General features: G+C 49.2%; 1 protein-coding gene across 4 annotated transcripts in view; it reads left to right on the top strand.

Moving 5' to 3' along the window:
- The window catches only part of LOC144481888 (natural resistance-associated macrophage protein 2-like), a 113,810-nt gene that overhangs the window by 62,116 nt on the left and 32,010 nt on the right, over positions 1–19,684 (top strand). For all 4 annotated transcript variants that reach the window (XM_078201047.1, XM_078201048.1, XM_078201046.1 and 1 more), the window contains 3 exons: positions 11,449–11,516; positions 15,146–15,301; positions 16,461–16,619. In XM_078201047.1, the coding sequence (XP_078057173.1) occupies positions 11,449–11,516; positions 15,146–15,301; positions 16,461–16,619 (383 nt within the window). The remainder of the gene's footprint in view (positions 1–11,448; positions 11,517–15,145; positions 15,302–16,460; positions 16,620–19,684) is intronic.

Genomic DNA, 19,684 nt, shown 5'->3' with positions numbered 1-19,684 from the left:
GGTCAGAGAGAGAGAGAGACACTGACCGAGCGCAGTGGGGTCAGAGAGAGAGAGAGAGACACTGACCGAGCGCAGTGGGGTCAGAGAGAGAGAGAGACACTGACCGAGTGCAGTGGGGTCAGAGAGAGAGAGAGAGAGAGAGAGACACTGACCGAGTGCAGTGGGGTCAGAGAGAGAGAGAGAGAGACACTGACCGAGCGCAGTGGGGTCAGAGAGAGAGAGAGAGAGACTGACCGAGCGCAGTGGGGTCAGAGAGAGAGAGAGAGACTGACCGAGTGCAGTGGGGTCAGAGAGAGAGAGAGAGAGAGACACTGACCGAGTGCAGTGGGGTCAGAGAGAGAGAGAGAGACACTGACCGAGCGCAGTGGGGTCAGAGAGAGAGAGAGAGAGACTGACCGAGCGCAGTGGGGTCAGAGAGAGAGAGACACTGACCGAGTGCAGTGGGGTCAGAGAGAGAGAGAGAGAGAGACACTGACCGAGCGCAGTGGGGTCAGAGAGAGAGAGAGAGACACTGACCGAGTGCAGTGGGGTCAGAGAGAGAGAGAGACACTGACCGAGTGCAGTGGGGTCAGAGAGAGAGAGAGACACTGACCGAGTGCAGTGGGGTCAGAGAGAGAGAGACACTGACCGAGTGCAGTGGGGTCAGAGAGAGAGAGAGACACTGACCGAGTGCAGTGGGGTCAGAGAGAGAGAGAGACACTGACCGAGTGCAGTGGGGTCAGAGAGAGAGAGAGACACTGACCGAGTGCAGTGGGGTCAGAGAGAGAGAGACACTGACCGAGTGCAGTGGGGTCAGAGAGAGAGAGACACTGACCGAGTGCAGTGGGGTCAGAGAGAGAGAGAGACACTGACCGAGTGCAGTGGGGTCAGAGAGAGAGAGAGAGACACTGACCGAGTGCAGTGGGGTCAGAGAGAGAGAGACACTGACCGAGTGCAGTGGGGTCAGAGAGAGAGAGACACTGACCGAGCGCAGTGGGGTCAGAGAGAGAGAGAGAGAGAGACACTGACCGAGTGCAGTGGGGTCAGAGAGAGAGAGAGAGAGACACTGACCGAGTGCAGTGGGGTCAGAGAGAGAGAGAGAGAGACACTGACCGAGCGCAGTGGGGTCAGAGAGAGAGAGAGAGACACTGACCGAGTGTAGTGGGGTCAGAGAGAGAGAGACACTGACCGAGCGCAGTGGGGTCAGAGAGAGAGAGAGAGACTGACCGAGCGCAGTGGGGTCCAGGACAGGCTTCTAATGTTGGTTGGATCAGCCCTGATTTCAGTAATGACTAACTGAAGCCATGTATGCTGTGACGTGTCTCTCTGCCTCTCTGTGCAGGCAGTGTGATTGAGTTTCGTTGTAGGTTTTGGGGTAGTTGTATAGATGATATGACCAGTCATATGGGAATGTACAATTTGACTGCTGACCTGAGGTTTGATCGTGATGACGCAAGTTAGCACTGCCAATATTTGATGTTAAATTGACAGAACCTCTTGTGCACAAGGAAACAGTTGCTTGAGTTCCAGTGCACTCTCTGGGCGATGCCACGTGGCACCTGTATTGATGCAGACCTGGAGTGGCATTGCCAGATTCTGGGGAGATAGATGATGCTGAGGTGTCCAGAGAAATGTGTCAGTCAAGCTGCCGTTTTATCAGTTGTTGCAGAATGCTCTCTGTCTCAGGACAGCCCCGATATTTCCGTCACTAATTCCAAAAACAATCCTTGGTGTCAGTGGCTGGTAGGACAGTGGTGAAGGTGCTGGCAACACTGGGAGTACATGCCCTGGCGCTTGCCCTTTATCCTACATTTGGGCGCCAGCCTTCGGATCTGTGTTGGGAATCTTCCTGTTGAATGTCTCCCACTCTTCTGCTACTGATTTACCTTCAAGTAGCGATATCCATTCCCTTGGAAAGACATGCACTTTGTGAGGTCCTGGATCCCTGTCCTATTGTGTATTCTTTTGCCTTGTTTGATCTCCCTAATTCCATGCAGAGTCACTGAAGCAAGCTCTCTCAAACAAGAAGCGAGATACGTTCGTAATTGGATATCGTCATTGCTGTCCTTGTTGGATAACATATTCAGGGACAGAGCTGGGGCTATTTCTGAATTGCTTTGTGTTGGCAATATTGTGTTTTCAGTCCGTTCACCAGAGGTGTCACGGCGTCGAGCTTCCATCTGACCTAACCAGTCCAATATTGTGCAGACCCCAACTATGCTGACAGCTGAAGAAGGCGCCTCGGTTGCTTTCTTTGGAAAATGCAATTGATTTTTTATTGGTCCTATTAAAAAAAAATCGGCCCTCACGGGCACCAACTCCAGCCTTCCGTCAGGTTTCAGCTGCGCAAGTGCAAAGGGCACTTGGTCTCGTCTTCCTTTGTGGTAAAATGCTGATGTCCCTTACGAGTCCAAGCGCGTCCATGCTTCATCCCAGCAAAGAAACTGGCAGCAACTACTGAAACTCAACCCCTCCAACTGGTGGAGCACCCCACAAACTATGCCCATTTCGGGTGGCACAGTGGTTAGCACTGCTGCCTCACAGCGCCAGGGACCTGGGTTTGATTCCCAGCTTGGGTCACTGTCATTCCTGCGGCTTGCTTGTTCAGTTGGCAAAAGGAGCCGTTCAGAAGGCTTCCTGTCAGGATGTCCTTGTATCCATCCACTTCATCCAGGTCCCTCTAAATATTACTTAAATCCCAAAAAGTAGAAGGGTGCTGATAATCGCTGCCACTATATCTTCTGTGCCCCTTTCAGTTGCGGTCTCATTTACAGTGAGAAAGATGCTTTTGCTCCAGCAATCACAGCATCGGTCACTCGCTTTATGTACAAATGAACTTTTCTGGCAGTAGAATAGGTGGCACAGTGGTTAGCACTGCTGCCGGGAACTCGGGTTCAATTCCGGTCTCGGGTCACTGTCTGTGTGGAGTTTGCACGTTCTCCCCGTGTCTGCGTGGGTTTCCTCGGGTGCTCCGGTTTCCTCCCACACTCCAAAGATGTGCAGGCTAGGTGGACAGGCCGTGTTAAATTGCCCCTTTGTGTCAGGGAGATTAGCTAGGTAAATGCATGGGGTTATGGGAATGGGGCCTGGGTGGGATTGTGGTTGGTGCAGACTCGATGGGCAGAATCGCCTCCTTCTGCACTGTAGGATTCTACGATTTCCCTATCTCTAGTGAAGAAGATAGTTAAAGTCTACCTTGTTTGTGAAAAGTTCCTGGTACTCACTGTCTTGCCTCTTGAAAGCTCACACTCGCCTTTGACAATTATATAATGGTCAATTCTTAACTCCTTCGGTTCTCTGCCCCCGAAGGCTGATCCAACCAACAGCACCACAATCTCCTCCACGGGTAGGGCAAGGAGACAGGTCACAAATCCACCCCAACAGGAACGGGGATCAAACCCGATGCTGCTGAGACCAATCTGATCCACATTAGTTGTCCAACCAGCTACCCCCCTCCCTCGGAGTCAGAGATGCTGCTGCAACATGCACTTTTACATGCATGTTACAGTCCGGCCTGTGATGGTAGAATCTCCAATGTCTTTCCATTGCATGGCATAACTGGGAATCTCTCTCACTCTGACCGCCTGCCATTGCTGTGGGTTGGGTGGATTTGCACGTTGATACTCTGGTCACATTATAAGCGCGCCTTCAAGTTCTGGAGTGGGATTTGAACCCGGATCTGCTGGCTCACTGCACCTGACCGTCCGAATGGGGAGATAAATGGCGTCTCTCCAGGTCAGTGTTGGTGTTGATTAAACTTGGAACAAAGTCAGCTCTCTGACACACTCCTACCTGGACTAAGCATCTCACTAGGCTGCTCTTGCGGACTAACCTACTGGGCAGTAGTTTTGGAACCTGTTGAACACGGGGATGAAGTTTTGTACATTATGACTGACTATGGAAAAGATGCCGGAACCCATCTTGCGAGGCCACAAAACCGGCGCTATGCCACCCCGTGGCATGGGGTGGCCTCTGCAGGCAGTCGAGAGAATGAACGTGACTTCATTTTGTGAGACAAGCTTTCTCAAAGTGGAAAATTCAGGCGGGGAATGAGGCAGAAAATGATGAGGAGGTGCATAATTGGAAGAGATAATTAAAGGAATGCTGCTTGTCATCAAAAGGAGTGGACTGTGTGCCACCTTGGATGGGCGTGCCACCGCAATGAGGAAGTGTACTGCAGTTTGCCTGAAAAATGAGGACAGTGGAGAAACTTCCCTTTTTCGGGCAACTTATTTGAGATCCTGCTGCAGTAAAGGAGAGGGCCTAATTATACAATCCCTACAGTACAGAAGGAGGCCATTTGGCCCATCAAGTCTGCACCGACCACAATCCCACCCAGGCCCCATCCACACGTATTTACCCTGCTAATCCTGACACTAAGGGGCAATTTAGCACGGCCAATCCACCTAACCAGCATGTCTTTTGGAGTGTGGGAGGAAACTGGAGCACCCGGAGGAAACCCACGCAGACACGGGGAGAACGTGCAGACTCCACACAGACAGTGACCCAAGCCATGAATCGAACCCGGGTCCCTGGTGCTGTGAGGCAGCAGTGCTAACCGCTGTGCCACCGTGCCGCCCACTTAGGCTCAAAGACCCCCCCCTCCTGGTAAAGCCCGTGTTTAAATGGCAAGATGGAAGTGGCAACAGTGAGTGGGTGGAGCGTCCCAACTTGGAACATCATGTCCCACCTCGATGCACACACTACAGAAAGCTCGGAAGAAATCCGAATGTTCATCTGCATCCTCTACAAAATATAAAGAGAAGCTCTGCCCCTTTATCCAGACTCTTTCATTGCGCAAACGGTCTGTATGTCATCTTGCTGCATCCTGCCATCGCAAACCGCATGCAAGTTGCTTTGCAATACGCTCCTACAGGGAGTGAGGTTGACTGAGCCTATTGGTGTTCCTCTGGCATTGGCTACCCCTGCCCATCAGTATGTGTTGCCAGGCATTGGCAGCGTGCAGCCACAGAACAGGGGTAGCTGCCATCTTGCAGACTGCCTTGCTGATTAAAAATCTGTCCAACTCTTCCCCACTGCTCTCCTCGGTAGAATATTTCAAAGATTAATGACATTCCTCCTCTGTCTCATATAGGTGACTTCTTATTCTGAAACTTTTCCCCCTTCCCCACAAGGGGAATGATCTACCCTGTCAAGCCCCCTGAGAACTTTGCTCACTCACCAAATTCCAAAGTTCAACACTCCAGCCGAGCAGTATTCCATCAAGCTGGCCTCCGTGCTGCTGACTCTTTGCACAAACCAAAACCTCTGATATTTCAACAATGCTCCCCTGTCCACATGTCCGTCCTTGGCCTGTTGTAATGTTCCAGTGAAGCCCACCGCAAACTGGAAGAACAGTACCTCCTCCTTCGATTGGGCACTTCCAGACTGAACATTTCAGTTCAACAACTTCAGAGCATGAACTCTCTCCTCCAGCTTCATCCCGCCTGCATCAATTTATTTACTTTTTAAAATTTTGTTTTCATCCATTGTTTCATTTTTCTGTCCTTCCCCTCCACCCCACTAGAGCCATCTATTCCATGTCTCAGGTTATCCTTTGACACTCTGCTTGCCTTTCTTTGTTCTGCCATTGACACATTCTGATCTCTCAATGGCTGCTATTAGCACCAATCTTCACCATTTACATCCCCTTTGTCTATGTCAATCTTCCCCCTTGTCTCCACCTATTGCTGACGCTCTATCCAGCTCCTCCCCACTCCACCACAACAGTATAAACCTCATCCCATATTCTTTGTCTTCAGCTCTGACGAAGGGTCACCCAGACTCGAAATGTTGGCTCTATTCTCTCTCCACAGATGTTGTCAGACCTGCTGAGATTTTCCAGCGTTTTCTGTCTTTGCCTCCTATGTACGAGCTGGAATTCCAAAAACCTAACTCTGACCCGGCTGTTCCTGTCAGGTTTGACAGGCGAGGTGATTGACAGTGACACTGGACTTTCCTCACTGCTCAGACACTGAAAAGGTTGCGTTCCTGTGGCTAGCTTGTTCAGCTGGCAAAAGGGCCATTTCAGAAGGCTTCCTGTCGGGATGCCCTCGTATCCATCCACTTCATCCAGGTCCCTCTAAGTATTACTTAAATCCCAGAGAGTAGAAGGGTGCTGATAATCGCTGCCACTATATCTTCTGTGCCCCTTTCAGTTCCGGTCTCATTTACAGTGAGACAGATGCTTTTGTTCCAGCAATCACGGCATCGGTCACTTGCTTTACGTACAAATGAACTTGTCTAGCAGAATAGGTGGCACAGTGATTAGCACTGCAGCCTCGCGGCACCAGGAACCAGGGTTCAATTCCAGTCTCGGGTCACTGTCTGGTGTCTGCACGTTCTCCCTGTGTCTGTGTGGGTTTCCTCCGGGTGCTCCGGTTTCCTCCCACACTCCAAAGATGTGCAGGTTAGGTGGATTGGCCATGTTAAATTGTCCCTGAGTGTCCAAAGATGTGTAGATTAGGTGGATTGGCCATGCTAAATTGTCCCTTAGTGTCCAAAGATGTGCAGGTTAGGTGGATTGGCCATGCTAAATTGTCCCTTAGTGTCCAAAGATGTGCAGGTTAGGTGGATTGGCCATGCTAAATTGTCCCTTAGTGTCCAAAGATGTGCAGGTTAGGTGGATTGGCCATGCTAAATTGCCCCTTAGTGTCCAAAGATGTGTAGATTAGGTGGATTGGCCATGCTAAATTGCCCCTTAGTGTCCAAAGATGTGCAGGTTAGGTGGATTGGCCATGCTAAATTGTCCCTTAGTGTCCAAAGATGTGTAGATTAGGTGGATTGGCCATGCTAAATTGCCCCTTAGTGTCCAAAGATGTGCAGGTTAGGTGGATTAGCTATGCTAAATTGTCCTTTAGTGTCCAAAGATGTGCAGGTTAGGTTGATTGGCCATGCTAAATTGCCCCTTAGTGTCCAAAGATGTGCAGGTTAGGTTGATTGGCCATGCTAAATTGCCCCTTAGTGTCTGGGGGATTAGCAGGATAAATAGGCAAGATTACAGGGCTACGGTCTGGGTGGGATTGTGGTTGGTGCAGGCTTGATGGGCCAAATGGCCTCCTTCTGCACTGTAGGGATCCTATCTCTCCTACGCTATTTTGGAAGGATCCTGTCACACAGAAGCTTAATGTTGTCGTGACCTTCAGAGTCACCGGAAAATCTCTCCTAATCCTTGAATGTTGTGTGTACTTCAGCCTGCAGTGGATAAGGCAAGCTCAGCCACCACTTCTGCATGAAGTGACAATGACAGTCACATAATCTGACGAGCCAGGTTGGACAAAGAAAATTACAGCACAGGAACAGGCCTTTGGCCCTCCAAGCCTGCACCGACCGTGCTGCCCGACTGAACTAAAACCCCCTACCCTTCCGGGGACCATATCCCTCTATTCCCATCCTATTCATGTACTTGTCAAGACGCCCCTTAAAACTCACTATCGTATCCACTTCCACTACCTCCCCCGGCAGCGAATCCACCACCCTCTGTATTAAAAAAAACTTGCTTCATACATCTCCTTTAAACCTTGCCCCTCGCACCTTAAACCTGTGCCCCCTGGTAATTGACTCTTCCACCCTGGGAAAAAGCTTCTGACCACTCTGACCACTCTGTCCATGCCCCTCAACCTCTCATTCCAGTGAGAACAAACCAAGTTTCTCCAACCTCTCCTCATAGCTAATGCCCTCCATATCAGGTAACAAAGAACAATCCAGCACAGGAACAGGCCCTTCGGCCCTCCAAGCCTGCGCCGCTCATGTGCCCAACCAGACCACTCGTTTGTATCCCTCTATTCCCAGTCTGTTCATGTGGCTATCTAGATGAGTCTTAAACGATCCCAGTGTGTCTGCCTCAATCACCTTGCTTGGGAGTGCATTCCAGGCCCCCACCACCCTCTGTGTAAAATACATCCCCCTGACATCTGTGTTGAACCTTGCCCCCCTCACCTTGAACCTGTGACCCCTTGTGTTCGTCACCTCCGACCTGGGAAAAAGCTTCCCACTGTTCACTCTATCTTATGCCCTTCATAACTTTATACACCTCTATTAGGTCGCCCCTCATCCTCCGTCTTTCCAGGGAGAACAACCCCAGTTTACCCAATCTCTCCTCATAGCCAAGACCCTCCATACCAGGCAACGTCCTGGTAAACCTCCTCTGCACTCTCTCCAAAGCCTCCACGTCCTTCCGGTAGTGTGGCGACCAGAACTGGACGCAGTATTCTAAATGTGGCCTAACCAGCGTTCTATACAACCGCAAAATAGAACATAGAAAAAATACAGCACAAACTGTATTTTAATAGGATGGAGGGTTATAGGTAGGTCTAGAAGGTAGGGATGTGTTCGGCACAACTTGTGGGCCGAAGGGCCTGTTTGTGCTGTAGTTTTTCTATGTTTCTTCTAAACAGGCCCTCCGGCCCACAAGTTGCGCCGGTCATGTCCCTACCTACCTAGGCTTATATATAGGCTTACCTATAACCTTCAATCCTATTAAGTCCCATGTACTCATCCAGAAGTCTCTTAAAAGACCCTATCGAGTTTGCCTCCACCACCACTGACGGCAGCCGATTCCACTCACCCACCACCCTCTGAGTGAAAAACTTACCCCTGACATCATATGCCAACTTTTATATTCTATGCCCCGTCCAATAAAGGCAAGCATGCCATATGCCTTCTTCACCACCTTCTCCACCTGTGCTGCCACCTTTAAGGATCTGTGGACTTGCACGCCCAGATCCCTCTGTGTGTCTATACTCCTGATGGTTCTGCCATTTATTGTATAGCTCCCCTTTACATTAGATCTACCGAAATGCATCACTTCGCATTTATCTGGATTAAATTCCATCTGCCATTTCTCCGCCCAATGTTCCAGCCTATCTAACGTCCTGATCAATCTTTTCTGTACCCTTTCCAAAGCCTCCACATCCTTCGGGTAGTGTGGCGACCAGAATTGAACACTATATTCCAAGTGCGGCCTAACTAAGGTTCTATAAAGCTGCAACATGACTTGTCCATTTTTAAACTCAATGCCCTGGCCAATGAAGGCAAGCATGCCGTATGCCTTCTTGACTACCTTCTCCACCTGCATTGCCACTTTCAGTGACCTGTGTACCTGTACACCCAGATCCCTCTGCCTATCAATACTCTTAAGGATTCTGCCATTTACTGTATATTTCCCATCTGTATGAGACCTTCCAAAATGCATTACCTCACATTTGCCCAGATTAAACTCCATCTGCCATCTCTCCACCGAAGTCTCCAACCGATCTATATCCTGCTGTATCCTCTGAGGGTCCTCATCGCTATCCGCAAATCCACCAACCTTTGTGTCATCCGCAAACTTACTAATCAAACCAGTTACATTTTCCTCCAAATATATATATATAAAAACAGCAAAGTTCCCAGCACTGATCCCTGAGGAACGCCACTTGTCACAGCCCTCCATTCAGAAACGCACTCTTCCACTGCTACCCTCTGACCGAGCCAGCTCTGTACCAATCTTGCCAACTCACCTCTGATCCCATGCGACTTCACCTTCTGTACCAGTCTGCCATGAGGCACCTTGTCAAAGTCCTTACTGAAGTCCATGTAGTCAACATCCACTGCCCTACCCTCATCAATCATCTTCGTCACTTCCTCGAAAAACTCGATCAAGTTAGTGAGACACGACCTCCCCTTCACAAAACCATGTTGCCTCTCACTAATACGTCCACTCATTTCCAAGTGGGAATAAATCCTGTCTCGAAGAATCCTCTCCAATAATTTCCCTACCACTGATGTAAGGCTCACCAGCCTGTAATTACCTGGATTATCCTTGCTACCCTTCTTAAACAAAGGAACAACATTGGCTATTCTCCAATCCTCTGGGACCTCCCCTGTAGCCAGTGAGGATACAAAGATTTCTCTGAAAGCTCCAGCAACGTGCTCCTTTGCCTCTCTCGGTATTCTGGGGTATATCCCAGCAGGCCCTGGGGACTTCTCTATCTTAATGTTTCTCAAGAACCCCAATACCACCTTCTTTTTGATCTCAACATGACCCAAACTATCTATACATCCTTCCCCAGACTCATCATCCATCAAGTCCTTCTCTTTGGTAAATACTGACGCAAAGTATTCATTTAATACCTCGCCCATTTCCTCCGGCTCCACACCTAGATTTCCTCCCCTGTCCTTGAGTGGGCCAACCCTCTCCTTGGCTACCCTCCTGCTCTTTATATATGTATAAAAAGCCTTGGGATTTTTCCTTAATCCTGCTGGCCAATGACTTTTCGTGACCACTTTTAGCCCTCCTGACTCCTTGCTTAAGTTTCTTTCTACTTTCCTTGTATTCCACACTTGCTTCGTGTGTTCCCAGCCTCTGAGCCTTGACAAATGCTTCCTTTTTCTCTTTGACTCCGCTCACAATATCTCTCATTATCCAAGGTTCCCGAAACTTGCCATACTTATCCTTCATCCTTACAGGAATGTGCCAGTCCTGAATCCCTATCAACTTACACTTGAAAGCCTCCCACATGCCAGGAGTGGCATAAGTTGTCAAATATGTCGTCTTGGGTATCAATGTGAACACAAATGCCTGTGGTTTGATTGGACCTCTTTTACCAATTCCTGCCGCATGTCAGGAAGGTTTCCGTACTATCACAAAGGCAATAGCAAAGACTGCAGGAGAGTCTGGCTGCGAAACTGCATGCTTTTCTCCAAAATATCCAAGCAATTAAAGTCATGCATGTTGAATGCAGAAACGGATCGCGTGCGTACATATGTACGTACTGGACCTCACCACTTCACACTTTTCAGTGAGAATGATTTTGACCAGAGCAGGCATGCACGCGCATCTATGTTGTATCTGAGGTTTGGGAGAGGAACATTGCCAATATTCATGTACTGCAGCCCTGGACCTCACTTAAATCTGGCATCTCCTTATCACCAATGCTGTCTAGTTTTGCCCATCCAAATTGCACCTTCCAAACCTCAGCATGCAAGGATTGGTCTGATACGCAACTTGCTGCTCCCCGCTGCAAAACTCGCAAATCAGTCATAGCCAATGTCTTCCATCGTACTGTTGGAATCATCAAGGTGCCATGGGGTGTCCCACACTGCAAATCAGAATGTGCCAACTGAGCAGGCAATCTTGGCGAACACTTCAATGCAGTACTGTCAAGCGGTGCTCTCCTTTGGAAGAGACTTCAGTTTAAACACTGGAGCAGATTTAATTACAGATCCCATAGTATTATTAGACAAGGTGTCGGGAGTTCTCCAGATGTCCTGACCAACATTCTTCCCTCAAACAATGAAAGAATTAAAAAATAAAAACAGATGAACCGGGCATTTAGCTCATTATTGTTTGTGGGAACTTGTACTCAAATTGATCCGTATCTTAATCCACAATTCACACCAGTGTACTTTCCTGTGGAGTGTTTTTTGAGATGTTTGGGTGTTTTATAATTACAAGCCTTTCTAACAGGACCCCTCTACCTCCTTCAGGTTTAAGAAAACTAGAAGCTTTCTTTGGTTTCCTCATCACAGTTATGGCAATTACGTTTGGCTACGAGGTAAGAGTAGATGGATTTTGAAGTTTATTAGTAGCTTTTAGAGTTTCAATAACCTTAGCCCTTCTGCAATTGATTTGACCACGGTGTGCATATATATTTTTATTCATTCGTTGGACATGGGCATCGCTGGCTGGCCAGCATTTATTGCCCATCATTAGTCGCCCTTGAACTGAGTTCTTGCTCGGCCATTTCAGAGGGCAGTTGAGAGTTAACCACATTGCTGTGGCTCTGGAGTCACATGTAGGCCAGACCGGGTAAGGACGGCAGATTTCCTTCCCTAAAGGGACATTAGATTGTTTATTAGTGCCACAAGTAGGCTTACATTAACACTGATGTGGAGATGCCGGCGTTGGACTGGGGTGGGCACAGTAAAAAGTCTCTCAACACCAGGTTAAAGTCCAACAGGTTTATTTGGTAGCACAAGCATTCGGAGCGCTGCCCCTTCATCGGGTGAGTCACCTGATGAAGGAGCAGTGCTCTGAAAGCTCATGCTACCAAATAAACCTGTTGGACTTTAATCTGGTGTTGTGAGACTTCCTACTGTACATTAACACTGCAATGAAGTTACTGTGAAAATCCTCTAGTTGCCATACTCCGTCCGGCGCCTGTTCAGGGACACTGAGGGAGAATTTAGCACGGCCAATGCACCCTAACCTGCACATCATTCGGACTGTGGGAGGAAACCGGAGCACCCAGAGGAAACTCACACAGACAGGCGCTCAGGAAGGGAGTCGAACCTGGATCCCTAATGCTGTGAGGCAGCATTGCTAACCCACTGTGCCACCGTGCTATGCCCATTCGTGAGCCAGTTGGGTTTTTCCAACGATTGACAATGGTTTCATGGTCATCAGTAGATTCTTAAGTCCAGATATTTTTTATTGAATTCAAATTCCACCATCTGCCGTGGCGGGATTCGAACCCAGGTCTCCCAGAACATTAGCTAAGCTTCTGGATTAATAGTTTCTGGATAATACTAGGCTGACCATCACCTAGTGGGAAATGATAATCTACATGTGGATGAATTCAATCTTTTCTGCTAGTTTTGCAGTTATGTTGGGAATTTGGTTTCAAAACAGATGCAGTTCCCTGATTGAAGTGAATTGTGTCTGTCACCGTGGTTAGCGCTGCTGCCTCACAGCGCCAGGGACCCAGGTTCAATTCCCGGCTTGGGTCACTGTCTGTGCGGAGTCTGCACGTTGTCTCCGTTGGGTGGATTGGCCATGCTAAATTGCCCTTTAGTGTCCAAAGATGTGTAGGTTAGGTGGATTGGCCATGCTAAATTTGTCCCTTAGTGTCAGGGAGATTAGCAGGGTAAATAGATAGAATTACAGGGATAGAGTCCAGGTGCAGGCTCGAGGGGCTGAATGGCCTCCTTCTGCACTGTAAGGATTCTATGATAAATGAAGCTCTGAATACATAGTAGTTCATTTGCTCTCTGGAACTTTCCTGTCTCGCTCCCGGTGTTGTTCCTACAGCCTCACATTGGTGCTATCCAGATTTGTGCACTGTCTCTAACTCTTAATTCTATCCAACCCATCATTTCCAGCGCCTCTACTTCCCTTCTTTAATCCACAGACTTTATAGGTCAGATTTGGCAATTTTTTAGGATTATTCTCCCTGGAAAGACGGAGGCTGAGGGGGCGACCTGATAGAAGTTTATAAAATTATGAGGGGCATAGATAGGGTGAAGAGTTGGAAGCTTCTTCCCAGGGCAGAAATGACAATTACAAGGGGGCACAAGTTCAAGATAAGGGGGGAAAGGTTCAGTGGGGATGTGCGGGGGAAGTTTTTTACACAGAGGGTGGTGGAGGCCTGGAATGGACTGCCAAGTGAGGTGGTTGAGGCAGTTACATTAGCGACATGTAAGACTTATCTTGATAGACACATGAACAGACGGGGAATAGAGGGATACAGGCGTGGACAATGTGATCAGTGCAGGCTTGCCGGGCATGTTCCTGTGCTGTACTGTTCTTTTATCCTTGATTTAAAAACGTGTGGATGGTTTTATGTCCAGATAGGTATGCCTTCAGCATCACTAGGCAGGAGTTTTGTATCAGGAAAGTACATGTCCACGGGCATGGGGTTAAAATGGATCCTGGCCCCTTTCAGGCTCAATTTCTACTCCTTGAGAACCAGCTCCGTGCCTCGCTCTGCAGAGGAAGTTGTGTAGTCTTGATTTTGCGTTATGCCGAATTAGATGACTGTTTAGCACGATCGTGGGAGTTCTGTGTAGCTACTGCAGCTTTGATGTCTGCAGACTTTTCAGCCCTGGCTTGGTGAAAAGGATTGAATTATGAAGACTGGTTGAGTGGAGTTGGCTTGAAGATTAAGAGGCGATCTAATTGCAATGTTATTAAGATGATTACAGGAGTTCCTGGAGAGAAACTATTTCCTCTGGTGGGGGGAGAATGACCTTTTTAAATTGGAGCTGTCTTTCGGGGCCAATGTCAGGAAGCAGTTCTTCAAAGGGTAATTGAGATCTAGAACGCTCTATTACGCATGTGCATACTCTCACATGCGTGCTCTCTGAGTGAACCTGATATATTTGGGGTGGCACAGTGTTAGCACTGCTGTCTCAGCGCCAGGGACCTGGGTTCAGTTCCGGACTTGGATCATTGTCTGTGTGGAGTTTGCACGTTCTCCCCGTGTCTGCGTGGGTTTCCTCCGGGTGCTCCGGTTTCCTCCCACAGTCCAAAGACGTGCAGGTTAGGTGCACTGGCCATGCTAAATTGCCCCTTAGTGTCCAAAGACGTGCAGGTTAGGTGCACTGGCCATGCTAAATTGTCCCTTAGTGTCCAAAGATGTGCAGGTTAGGGGGATTGGCCATGCTAAATTGCCCCTTAGTGTCCAAAGACGTGCTGGTTAGGTGGATTGGCCATGCTAAATTGCCCCTTAGTGTCCAAAGATGTGTAGGTTAGGTGGATTGGCCATGATAAATTGCCCCTTAGTGTCCAAAGACGTGCTGGTTAGGTGGATTGGCCATGATAAATTGCCCCTTAGTGTCCAAAGACGTGCAGGTTAGGTGCACTGGCCATGCTAAAACTAAAAATAATTGTCCCCGAGTGCACATGAACAGGAGTGTGGTGACTAGGGGATTTTCACAGTAACTTCATTGCAGTGTTAATGTAAGCCTACTTGTGACTAATAAATAAACTTTAACATTTACTGAGCATGATTTGCAACTTGTTCTCCAACATGTTGGTAAATCTGTTCTGACAGCGAGTGCTCTGGCATTTCTCTATGTCACACTACTTTGATGTGGTCCTACAGTGTGTGGAGGACACTCAGTGATTACGTACCTCGTCGGCTTGTCTTTATTCCTTTAATGAACTGCATCATCGTATCACAGTGCCACTCACTTGTCAGTTCAGCTTCAGGTCAACATGCTTTGGTGCAGTGGCACAGGCTGTCTAGTTTGGTCCAACACTGGGCAATACTGCCCATCTTCAACGTCATTCCAATTTCAATGTACAGGTAGATGAGTGGTTTCCCAGAACCAATTAAGCCAGGTTCGCTTTTACTGTCTGTGCAGGATGCATGTCGTTTGAAATGACGATAAATAAGGAACCCATTATTGCAGAGAGTGGTTTGGTCTCGTCATTACTAAATTGTGTTTCTCTGCCCCGCAGTATGTGACTGTGAAGCCAGACCAGGGACAGTTGCTGAAGGGGATGTTTGTTCCTTACTGTGAAGGCTGTGGAAACCGCCAGTTGGAGCAGGCAGTTGGAATTGTTGGCGCTGTGATCATGCCCCACAATATCTACCTACACTCTGCCTTGGTCAAGGTGAGGTTGTGTGTATTCTTGTATTTGGATCCTTGCAAAAGTTCCCTGTCTATATTTTGGGTCATCCGAAGTCGGGCAACTTGTTGTGGGGCGCTAAATGAGTGTTTCTGATCCCTCTTCCAGTAACTTGTCAGTAAGTAGAATGGGGAAATTGAGGGGTGGGTGCTCACCTGCGTACAGGCGTTGGTCACGACACTCTCAGGTTACCACTGACCAGAAATTGAACTGGACCCAGCCATATAAATACTGTGGCTTACAGAGCAGTTCAGAGGCTGGCAATCTTATGGAGAGTAACTCACCTCCTTACCCCCCAAAGCCTGTCCACCATCGACAAGGCACAAGTCAGGAGTGTGATGGAATATTCCCCACTTGCCTGGATGGTGCAGCTCCAACAACACTCAAGAAGCTCAACACCATCCAGGACAAAGCAGCCCTGCTTGATTGGCCCCCCATCCACAAACACCCACTCCCTCCACCACCGACGCTCAGTAGCAGCAGTGTGTACCATCTACAAGATACACTGCAAAAACTCAGCAAAACTCCTTTGACAACACCTTCCAAACCCATGACCTCTACCATCTAGAAGGACAAGAGCAGCAGATACCTGGGAACACCACCACCTGGCGGTTCCCCTCCAAGTCACTCATCATCCTGACTTGGAAATATACCGCCGTTCCTTCACTGTCGCTGGGTCAAAATCCTGGAACTCACTCCCTACCAGCACCGTGGGTGTACCTACACCACACGGACTGACTGATGTCCAATAACAATCCTGGAACCCCCTCCCTAACAGCACTGTGGGTGTACCTACACCACAGGGACTGACTGATGTCCAATAACAATCCTGGAACTCCCTCCCTAACAGCACTGTGGGTGTACCTACACCACACGAACTGCAGCGGTTCAAGAAGGGAGCTCACCACCACCTTCTCAAGGGGCAATCAGGGATGGGCAGTAAATGTCTAGCCAGTGACACTCGCATCCTGTAAATGGATTGAGAAAACGGGGCATTCTCTGTTCAGTGTGGCATGTCCGTTTTCCTTCCTTTCCTACCCAGGATAGGCTGGTTTACTGACGGAAGTGAAATGGGATTTCAGGAATTTTACATGTCTCTCAACCAATCTCTGACATACAAGTACTGACATCTTCCATTTCTCAGTCCAGGGAAGTGAACCGAGCCAATAAGAATGAAGTGAGGGAGGCGAATCGTTACTTCTTCATCGAAGCCTGCCTGGCTTTGTTTGTCTCATTCCTCATCAATGTCTTTGTGGTTTCGGTGTTCGCTGAAGCGTTTTATAATCGGACCAACGCACAAGTGGTGAGTGTGGGACGTACTGCGTTCCCTTGGAAGCATGATCTTTACTGCAACCATTCCCAAAATCACAATTTGCAGCACGCAATCATCAAACATTCCAGCATGGAGATGGGGAACTCATCCCATTTAATCTGTGTAATCATTTCCTCTGGGATCCACCCTGTCCAACCCAACACCTGTTAATATCCCACCCAGTCTAATCCCACTCTCTCCTCACTCCCCGCACCCTTTAATATCCCACCCAGTCTAATCCCACTCTCCCCCTCACTCCCCGCACCCTTTAATATCCCACCCAGTCTACTCCCCCTCACTCCCCACACCCTTTTATATCCCACCCAGACTAATCCCACTCTCTCCTCACTCCCCGCACCCTTTAATATCCCACCCAGTCTAATCCCCCTCACTCCCCGCACCCTTTAATATCCCACCCAGTCTAATCCCACTCTCCCCCTCACTCGCCGCACCCTTTAATATCCCACCCAGTCTAATCCCACTCTCCCCCTCACTCCCCGCACCCTTTAATATCCCACCCAGTCTACTCCCCCTCACTCCCCACACCCTTTTATATCCCACCCAGACTAATCCCACTCTCTCCTCACTCCCCGCACCCTTTAATATCCCACCCAGTCTAATCCCACTCTCTCCTCACTCCCCGCACCCTTTAATATCCCACCCAGTCTAATCCCACTCTCCCCCTCACTCCCCGCACCCTTTAATATCCCACCCAGTCTACTCCCCCTCACTCCCCACACCCTTTTATATCCCACCCAGACTAATCCCACTCTCTCCTCACTCCCCGCACCCTTTAATATCCCACCCAGTCTAATCCCCCTCACTCCCCGCACCCTTTAATATCCCACCCAGTCTAATCCCACTCTCCCCCTCACTCTCCGCACCCTTTAATATCCCACCCAGTCTAATCCCACTCTCCCCCTCACTCTCCGCACCCTTTAATATCCCACCCAGTCTAATCCCACTCTCCCCCTCACTCCCCGCACCCTTTAATATCCCACCCAGTCTAATCCCCCTCACTCCCCGCACCCTTTAATATCCCACCCAGTCTAATCCCACTCCTCACTCCCCGCACCCTTTAATGTCCCACCCAGTCTAATCCCACTCTCCCCCTCACTCTCCGCACCCTTTAATATCCCACCCAGTCTAATCACACTGTCCCCCTCACTTCCCCGCACCCTTTAATATCCCACCCAGTCTAATCCCCCTCACTCCCCGCACCCTTTAATATCCCACCCAGTCTAATCCCCCTCACTCCCCGCACCCTTTAATATCCCACCCAGTCTAATCCCACTCTCTCCTCACTCCCCGCACCCTTTAATATCCCACCCAGTCTAATCCCACTCTCCCCCTCACTCCCCGCACCCTTTAATGTCCCACCCAGTCTAATCCCACTCTCCCCCTCACTCCCCGCACCCTTTAATGTCCCACCCAGTCTAATCCCACTCTCCCCCTCACTCCCCGCACCCTTTAATATCCCACCCAGTCTAATCACACTCTCCCCCTCACTCCCCACACTCTTTAATATCCCACCCAGTCTAATCCCACTCTCCCCCTCACTGCCCGCTCCCTTTAATATCCCACCCAGTCTAATCCCACTCTCCCCCTCACTCCCCGCACCCTTTAATATCCCACCCAGACTAATCCCACTCTCCCCCTCACTCCCCGCACCTTCTAATATCCCACCCAGTCTAATCCCACTCTCCCCCTCACTCGCCGCACCCTTTAATATCCCACCCAGTCTAATCCCCCTCACTCCCCGCACCCTTTAATATCCCACCCAGTCTAATCCCACTCTCCCCCTCACTGCCCGCACCCTTTAATATCCCACCCAGACTAATCCCACTCTCCCCCTCACTCCCCGCACCTTCTAATATCCCACCCAGTCTAATCCCACTCTCCCCCTCACTCGCCGCACCCTTTAATATCCCACCCAGTCTAATCCCCCTCACTCCCCGCACCCTTTAATATCCCACCCAGTCTAATCCCACTCTCCCCCTCACTGCCCGCACCCTTTAATATCCCACCCAGACTAATCCCACTCTCCCCCTCACTCCCCGCACCTTCTAATATCCCACCCAGTCTAATCCCACTCTCCCCCTCACTCGCCGCACCCTTCAATATCCCACCCAGTCTAGTCCCTATCTCTTCACTCCCCGCACCCTTTAGTGTCTCCCCCAGTCTCAACCTTTAAAGGGGTGCCCTGAATCTAACTGGAGTTTTGTATAAGTTTTGATTCCATTTATTATTGTCACATGTATTGGGATACAGTGAAAAGAATTGTTTCTTGTGCGCTATACAGACAAAGCATACTATTCATAGAGTACATTGGGGAGAAGGAAAGGAGAGAGTGCAGAATGCAGTGTTACAGTCATAGCTAGGGTATAGAGAAAGATCAGCTTAATATTTGATTTATTATTGTCACATGTATTGGGATACAGTGAAAAGTATTGTTTCTTGCGCGCTGTACAAAGCATACCATTCATAGAGTACATAGGGGAGAAGGAAAGGAGAGGGTGCAGAATGTAGTGTTACAGTCATAGCTAGGGTGTAGAGAAAGATCAGCTTAATATGTGATAGGACCATCCAAAAGTCTGACAGCAGCAGGGAAGAAGCTGTTCTTGAGTCGGTTGGTACGTGACCTCAGACTTTTGTATCTTTTTCCCGACGGAAGAAGATGGAAGAGAGAATGTCCGGGGTGCGTGGGATCCTTGATTATGCCGGCTGCTTTGCCGAGGCAGCGGGAAGTGTAGACAGAGTCAATGGATGGGAGGCTGGTTTGCGTGATGGATTGGGCTACATTCATGACCCTTTGTAGTTTCTTGTGGTCTTGGGCAGAGCAGGAGCCCAGACCAAGCTGTGATACAACCAGAAAGGATGCTTTCTATGGTGCATCTGTAAAAGTTGGTGAGAGTCGGTTGGGACGTGACCTCAAACTTTTGTATCATTTTCCCGACGGAAGAAGGTATTAGTCCAGTGGAAGAGAGAATATCCAGGGTGCGTGGGATCCTTGCATGTGGTGTACATAACAGGTCACCAGGCGGGTCGAACACTCA

Source organism: Mustelus asterias, chromosome X, assembly GCF_964213995.1.
Source record: "Mustelus asterias chromosome X, sMusAst1.hap1.1, whole genome shotgun sequence".
NCBI classification, from domain to species: domain Eukaryota; kingdom Metazoa; phylum Chordata; class Chondrichthyes; order Carcharhiniformes; family Triakidae; genus Mustelus; species Mustelus asterias.
This window is presented reverse-complemented; position numbering and strand designations above follow the sequence as displayed.